Consider the following 7,234-nt stretch of genomic DNA (forward strand, 5'->3'; position numbering starts at 1 on the left):
TCCGTACTCGATATATATATCAAGCCAATATATACATGAGGTATGTTGGATATAAACCTTTAGCAAGTAATCATGGTTAATTAAGATGCATTTTCACCTCATTAAATCACTCGCTTATAATAAAAAATATATATACATGATTTAGTGTAGGGATCTGCAAGTAAATAATTAATCTAACCCACTAAGTAGCTACATTTTTTTTTTTTAATCCATGCTTGTATTCAAACCTTGATTTTTTATTATTTTATCATTGACCGTTAGGTGACATTAAGTCTCACTTCATATTCTTCCGGGAGCAAGAATCCACTGTGTTAATAGCAGCTTATAATTTTTTTCTTTTCAATATTTTGACATGATAAAAATTGAATCTTGGAAGTACCGATTGTTTTGTACAGCTCCTAAACTTATCAATAGTACTACAACAGTCAATTAATGAATCAAACTCTAGTTAAGATTTGAGGCAGGGGTAAAAAAAAAAAAAACACAAAGAAACAGTCATGTGAGTTGATTTTTTTATTCGGTATTAGATATTTATACTGAGGCTAAACTAAATTCAAAAATTCGCATGGGAAGTTTCATATTAAAAACACTTTCCAATAAAAACTTAAAAATTTTAAATCTTGAGACTATGATCATATTATTTCTTGACCGTAGGATCAATTTAATTAAAGAGATAAAAATCTTGATGCAATGATGCAAAAAAAAAAAAAAAAAAAAAAAAAAATTATCTCTTCTTGTTCTACTTCTGTCTATCTGATCATATGTAGGGGCTCGGAGTATCCACTATAGGTTCAACCGAATACGATGACTTTAGCTCAAACCCCATAATCCTCTTAACAATTCATTAAATATGTATAATTAAAATTTAATAATTCATATTTTTTTCATGAAAAACTTATAAATTTCAAATCTTGAGACTATGATCATATTATTTCTTGACCGTAGGATCAATTTCTGACAAGACATACACGTGCTTGATGCAATTTATATATAAAAAAAAAACATAATCTCTTCTTCTGTCTATCTCTTTCTACTAAATTATTAAATACCTTTTCACTTCCCTCTTACCCCACTCTTCTTTTTTTTCTCTCCTGAGATTCTGTTTTTCATTTCAATATTCTCTTTTTTCCACTATATACACTTTATTTCTTGCTCTTCCCTTTGTTCAAAGTTAGCATCTTTTTTCTTTGTTTCTCTCTAATCTTTTCATTTTTCTCAAGTGGGGTTTAATGGAAACTAACAACGCTTTGGTTTTCTTGCTATTTTTAGCAGTTTCTTCAGTATTTGCTGATGAAGGTAAGCTATTTTTAGAGTTTTGAAAGTGTTCAAAATGTTATTTTGGTTGATTATGGTTTGTTTTACTAGTGATGTAAGTTGGTAATGTCTGTATTTTAATATTGCTTCCATTTAAAAAAAAAATGTAAAAAAAGTTTCCATTTTTCTGAGGTGGGGTTTAATGATATCAAAATGGGATTTTTTTTCCTACTATTTTTGGTGGTTTATGCAGTATTTGCTGATGAAGGTGAGCTATTAATATTATTATTATTGTTATTATTATAGTGTTTGTTAGTTCTTGTTTTGGCTAGTGCTGTTTCAAAGTGTTGTTTTGGTTGGTTATGGTTTGTTTACTTGTGATATAAGTTGGTATTGTCTGTATTTTAATATGGTTTCCAATTTTTCTGAGGTGGGGTTTAATGAAATCAAAATGGGAATTTTTTTCCTGCTATTTTTGGTGGTTTATGCAGTATTTGCTGATAAAGTTGAGCTAATATAATAGTCCAAGATCTCTTTTGTATACTAAATGAGGGCAGAATGTGTTAGTCCCTTGAGTTTTGTGTGTTCTTCGTTTGGCTGTTGTTGTTGCAAAGTGTTACTTTGGTTGATTATGGTTTGTTTACTAGTGGTGTATGTTTGTTTTAGTTGGTAATATTTTTATTTTAATATGATAAGAGTAAAAAAAAAAAATTGTTCTTTATTCTGCATGTGTGAAATTTCTTAACCTTCTTAAAACTTCAAGATTTATTATTAAATGAGGGTTAGATAAGTATTAGTTTTTTATTTATTTTTATGTTTTCTGGTTTGGTCATGCAATGGGGTTTTTTAATGTTAAATATGTAAGAGATGGAGTTATTCTTCAGAAGAAATGGTAAGAAAGAAGAAGTTCAAAGAGTAAAGTTGGAAACTTTCCTTTTTCTTTGTCTTTTGTCTGTATTTTAGTTGCTTAGCCATTAATGTGAATGATTCCCAATCTTTTTAAGGGAGGGGGTTTGGCCTAAACCACAAAATTGTGTACAAACTGCAAAGCTCAAAGTACAACATTTTTACTAGGGTGTGTCACCCTCTCTACTGGTCAATGAAGTGAGTGAAAAATATTGGAGACAAATGGGGTTAGGTGAGCTTTTTCCCATTTGCCTAAGCATTGATAGGAAGAGTTATCCAGTACCTGTATTCGTGGGAACTAGCTAGTTTGCCCACTCACCATTATAAAGAGGTAAAAAATGAGAAACTTATACTAGGTTGTGGGGGTTGACCTAAACCACAATCACGTACAAACTGCAGAGCTGAATTTACAACTTTTTTACTAGGGTGTGTCATCCGTTCTAGTGGTCAATCAATGAAGTGGGTGAAAACATGGGTGACGTTCGAATCTCCCTAAGACAAAAAGAGTCAGGTGAGTTGTTCCGATTTGTCTAAGCAGTGACTAACAGAGGTATCCGGTATTTGTGTTGGTGGGAGGTAGCCAGTTTTCCCATCAACCACCGTTATAAGAAAATAAAAAAATAAAAAGAAGAGAGTTTAACTAGGTTGTTTCCAGTAAGCTTAATAATTAGAAGTGAATATATGTTTTATGGGCAACCAGACAAATAGAAAAAACAAGATTTATGAGATTTATAATCATGCACGAGACAAAGAACAAAGAACAGAACAAACATCTCAGATGGAAAAAGAATCAGGAAGAACTTGATGCACAGCTAATTTCATGTGCTTTTTTATACTAGGCCATGTTAGTGTGCTCCCAAATTACCAGCAAGTTGTCCAAGTACATGGTCCCAGCTTAGTCTAAAGTTATTTTCTCTTGGTTATGATTCTGATGTGGAATATTGTGCTTCTGGCCCTCAATAATTGATGGTAAAATGGAGGAGTGTAAATTGTGATATGTCACAAAACATAAGAGGTGAATAAATGTAAATATAAGGTTGGATGCTAGGAACAGAGAAAATAATTGTCAAAATCTTAGTCTAATTTCAAAATCAAGATTTTCAAGTAGTGTTTTTCAACTTAATCATGGTTAATTGATTAGTAGATTATAGGAAGTAAATGTTCTACTCATTTCTTTATATCTTGTCAAACTATCATGTGGAAATATATAGAGTGAACTTCTTGAATCCTAAAATACTGAAAACAATATGAATCTTAAGTTGATTGTTGATTTTTAGATGTAGATATGATCTTAAACTGGATATAGTGACGAGAGGACAATATGAATTTCAATTTTTTCGTCTTCATGCAGATGTCTTTATCGGAGTAAACATTGGAACGGAGCTCTCAGACATGCCACACCCAACTCAAGTCGTTGCACTTCTTAAAGCCCAGCAAATTCGTCATGTTCGTCTCTTCAATGCAGATCGCGGCATGCTCCTTGCCCTTGCAAATACAGGCATCAAAGTTGCCGTTACCGTGCCCAACGAACAGCTCCTCGGTGTCGGCCAATCAAATTCCACTGCTGCTAATTGGGTTGCCCAAAATGTCGTCTCACATTATCCGGCTACCAACATCACAACCATATGTGTCGGTTCTGAGGTTCTATCAGCCCTTCCGAATGCTGCACCTATCCTCGTTAATGCCCTTAAATTTGTTCATTCAGCCCTCGTGGCATCAAACCTGGACAGGCAAATAAAAGTTTCAACACCTCTAGCTTCTTCCATCATCCTCGACTCGTTCCCCCCGTCTCAAGCCTTTTTCAACCACACCGTGAAACCAGTATTACTACCGCTCCTCAAATTCCTTCAATCCACTAATTCATTTTTCATGCTAAATGTCTATCCTTATTATGATTACATGCAATCCAACGGTGTTATTCCGCTGGATTATGCTCTTTTCAAGCCCCTAGCCGCGAATAAAGAAGCTGTCGACTCCAACACGCTTTTGCATTATACTAACGTCTTTGATGCGATGATTGACGCTGCTTACTTTGCAATGCTTGATGTCAATTTCACCAATATCCCCGTTATGGTGACCGAGTCAGGCTGGCCTTCATTGGGCGACTCAAAAGAACCTGATGCTACTGTAGACAATGCCAACACTTACAACAGCAATCTGATAAAGCACGTGTTGAACAAAACCGGAACTCCTAAACATCCCGGTATGGCTGTTAGTACTTACATCTACGAGCTGTACAACGAAGACAACAAGGCGGGCCCTTTGTCGGAGAAGAATTGGGGATTGTTTAATAATAATGGCACGCCAGTTTATATTCTACGGTTGACTGAGTCAGGGTCTATGTTTGCAAATGATACTTCAAACAATACTTACTGTGCTGCAAAAGAAGGGGTGGATTCTAAAATGCTACAGGCTGCTTTGGATTGGGCTTGCGGGCCTGGTAAGGTAGATTGTGCACCGTTGTTGCAAGGGGAACCATGTTATGAACCAGATAATGTGGCTGCACATGCGACCTTTGCTTTTGATGCTTACTATCACATGATGGGTAGGGCTCCGGGGACTTGTGACTTCAATGGGGTGGCTACAATCACCACAACTAATCCAAGTAAGCATTTCGTTGTATAATTGATGTTTATAGTATTTAAAAGAATAAAACTTGTAGACTAATTATTCTTATGTTTTGCATATTTCAGGTCATGGTTCTTGCGTATTTTCAAGGTACCTATCCTTAGTATTATGAACCAGTGTTTTTACGCCATGAGTTAAATAAAAAGGAACCTGTTAACTAACTAATGTTTGTCAGCAGTATTTTTCACTGAATCACTCCATTTTGATTTCACAACTAAACTATTTATTGAATCTTGGTGCAGTCTTGGCAGAAACGGGACTTTCCTAAATGGCACAGCTCCAGCTATGGATTCCACGAGTTCATCAGCGTATCCGGCCCAGTATTTGAATAATAACTCCTTTTCAACAACACTGATGATTCTGGGAATTCTTGGATTGAGCGTGATTCTTTTGTAGCCCGGTCTCTGGATGTACTTCTTCATCATTTACCGGCTATAGTGCCATGGCACAAGGTGCAACCTGCACATTTTTCTTTTTAAGAAACGAGACTAAGTTATTGTGGATCCCCGTTACCTTTTTGGAAAAAAGGAAGTAGGTTACTGATCTTCAGAAGCCGCATAATTTTGTACAAATCCATGGGAGAGCCTGTTTCTTTGGTAGTGTAGTGAATTCAACATTGAACCACTTTACAAATTCTTTGTAGTTCTATTGGTTTCCTTGTGATTGTTGGAATGCCAATATTCTTATTCATGCCTTGGGTCTTTCTAATGTGATTAACCATCCATCATCTCCCTCATGCTTTTCTATGTCGCCTATAGATTCTGTTCTCTTCTTGAACACTACTTGGGAATTTCAAGCAATTGCTTAAATTGTAGAATTATCTTGGCAAATATTTTCATGATAATATTTCTTAATTTTCCAATCCTAAGTTTGAATCCAAAAAACATTAAGGAACATAAATGAGAATTATTACTAAATTGTACAAACTTTATGGTAAGGGCATACAAAATAATATTACATATGAAGAGCTAGCCCTTGGGCCATGGGTGCGGTCGAACCCGGTAGCTTTTCTGAACCATATATTTGTATTAAATGAATTCACAAGCTTCGAATCTTGGTTCTGTCTCTGCATATGATCAACTTATGGTAGTTCATATGGTCAGCTCTGATTAATCATGTATATGACATGTGACTTACATTAGTACGTGAACAAAATTTTCTTTTTCTTTGCAGGTGAACATTCTTCGCTCAAGTATCTTTCCTTTTCAGTTTATCATTTGTATCTGATTCGTTCTTCAATTAAGCAATCCAGGTTGATCCATTTTTTCCAGTGTTCACCAAACATATATTATAGCATTCGGTTGCCTAACAAAGGAATTTTATATCCCGTATTTGTATTGGTGGAAAGTAATAGGTACTTGATAAAATAGTCAATGTGTGCAACAAAATTTCCACACCACAAGATTTTCTAACACGCAGAACAAATCTAAAATTGCAGGTGACACCGATGGTACTGATGAAATTAAGAACTTTGAATAAAAGCCAAGTACATGGGGTAATTAGGACCATGATTATTTGAAGGGGTAACAATTATAGAAAAGCTAAATGCATGGGGTATAGGACAAGTATAGTTTAAGAGAAATTTGAATGGGGGATTGGCGGGGGTTCTTTAGGTATTCTCTTTATTCTTTGTATACATTGAGTACATACCAACAAAGGCTACAAATAGTATAGGTTATGCGGGTGAAAATATTTTTAGCCGCCTGGCTAAAAATGTTAAGAGCCCACATAATTTTGTACAAATCCATGGTAGAGCAGGGAGAAAATTTGAACCACTTCATCACAATTCTTTATATTGTTGTATTGGTTTTTCCTTATGATCATTGGAATACTAATCTCTTGTTCTTCACGGCTTAGACCTTTTTAGTTCTTGTGAAGAATCCTTGCAAGCATTTTCATGACAATATTTCTACTAGTGCACTAATACCAAATTTGTTCCCAAGGACTTTTAAGTAACATAAATTGGCATGAAGCTATTTTTACCAAATGTTTTTTTCTTGATGAAATTACGCGTTTCGTACAGTCATGAGACTACCAAAGTAACCAAAGATGGTAACTGCGTTTTGAAGGAGGTGGAATTATAACTCCATACGTTTGTAGACTATATTGGAAAATAACTCCCTATGGAACTTATTATAAAAAGGAGGCTTAGTTCTTTGACGAAAACTTCATAACTTGGTTAATTAGAAAATGGATGCATTGGCCGTGTTAAGCAGCATTTTACCAGCTATCTTACTGTTTTTTGTCTTGGTTGCTGTACTATTTATTTTCATCATAGAATTATGCACTAATAGTAGAGCTAAGGAAATAAGAGGCACCACCCGTCCTGTTTTTGCTTCATCGGCTGTCCATGTCAATGTCTACGGTGACAAGGAAGCTACTCGAGGTGGCGGTGGGGCTGCCCAAGGTGGTGGTGGTGGTGGCGGTGGTGGTGCAAAAGATGTTA

General features: G+C 35.3%; 1 protein-coding gene across 3 annotated transcripts; it reads left to right on the top strand.

The window, feature by feature from the left end:
- Nucleotides 1–1,068: 1,068 nt before the first annotated feature.
- Nucleotides 1,069–5,478, top strand: LOC132058926 (glucan endo-1,3-beta-glucosidase 2-like). Of its 3 annotated transcripts, none has more exons than XM_059451351.1 (4): nucleotides 1,070–1,296; nucleotides 3,512–4,765; nucleotides 4,854–4,878; nucleotides 5,031–5,478. In XM_059451351.1, the coding sequence occupies exons 1-4, from the start codon at nucleotides 1,230–1,232 to the stop codon at nucleotides 5,182–5,184; spliced, it is 1,500 nt and encodes a 499-aa protein (XP_059307334.1). In that variant the 5' UTR covers nucleotides 1,070–1,229; the 3' UTR covers nucleotides 5,185–5,478. The 3 variants fall into 3 exon arrangements, with proteins under 3 accessions (XP_059307336.1, XP_059307334.1, XP_059307335.1); XM_059451352.1 differs by lacking the exon at nucleotides 1,070–1,296 and adding an exon at nucleotides 1,376–1,522; XM_059451353.1 differs by lacking the exon at nucleotides 4,854–4,878 and having other exon boundaries at nucleotides 1,069–1,296; nucleotides 3,512–4,790; nucleotides 5,031–5,147.
- Nucleotides 5,479–7,234: the final 1,756 nt, after the last annotated feature.

Source organism: Lycium ferocissimum, chromosome 6 (assembly GCF_029784015.1).
Source record: "Lycium ferocissimum isolate CSIRO_LF1 chromosome 6, AGI_CSIRO_Lferr_CH_V1, whole genome shotgun sequence".
Taxonomy (NCBI): domain Eukaryota; kingdom Viridiplantae; phylum Streptophyta; class Magnoliopsida; order Solanales; family Solanaceae; genus Lycium; species Lycium ferocissimum.

What these genes read in the sequence shown, in the direction of transcription:
- LOC132058926 (XM_059451351.1), top strand. Translation starts at nt 1,230, where the DNA reads ATGGAAACTAACAACGCTTTGGTTTTCTTGCTATTTTTAGCAGTTTCT. An exon ending in TTCAGTATTTGCTGATGAAG is followed by an intron (nt 1,297 to 3,511) that starts GTAAGCTATTTT and finishes GTCTTCATGCAG; the next exon opens with ATGTCTTTATCGGAGTAAAC. An exon ending in AATCACCACAACTAATCCAA is followed by an intron (nt 4,766 to 4,853) that starts GTAAGCATTTCG and finishes TGCATATTTCAG; the next exon opens with GTCATGGTTCTTGCGTATTT.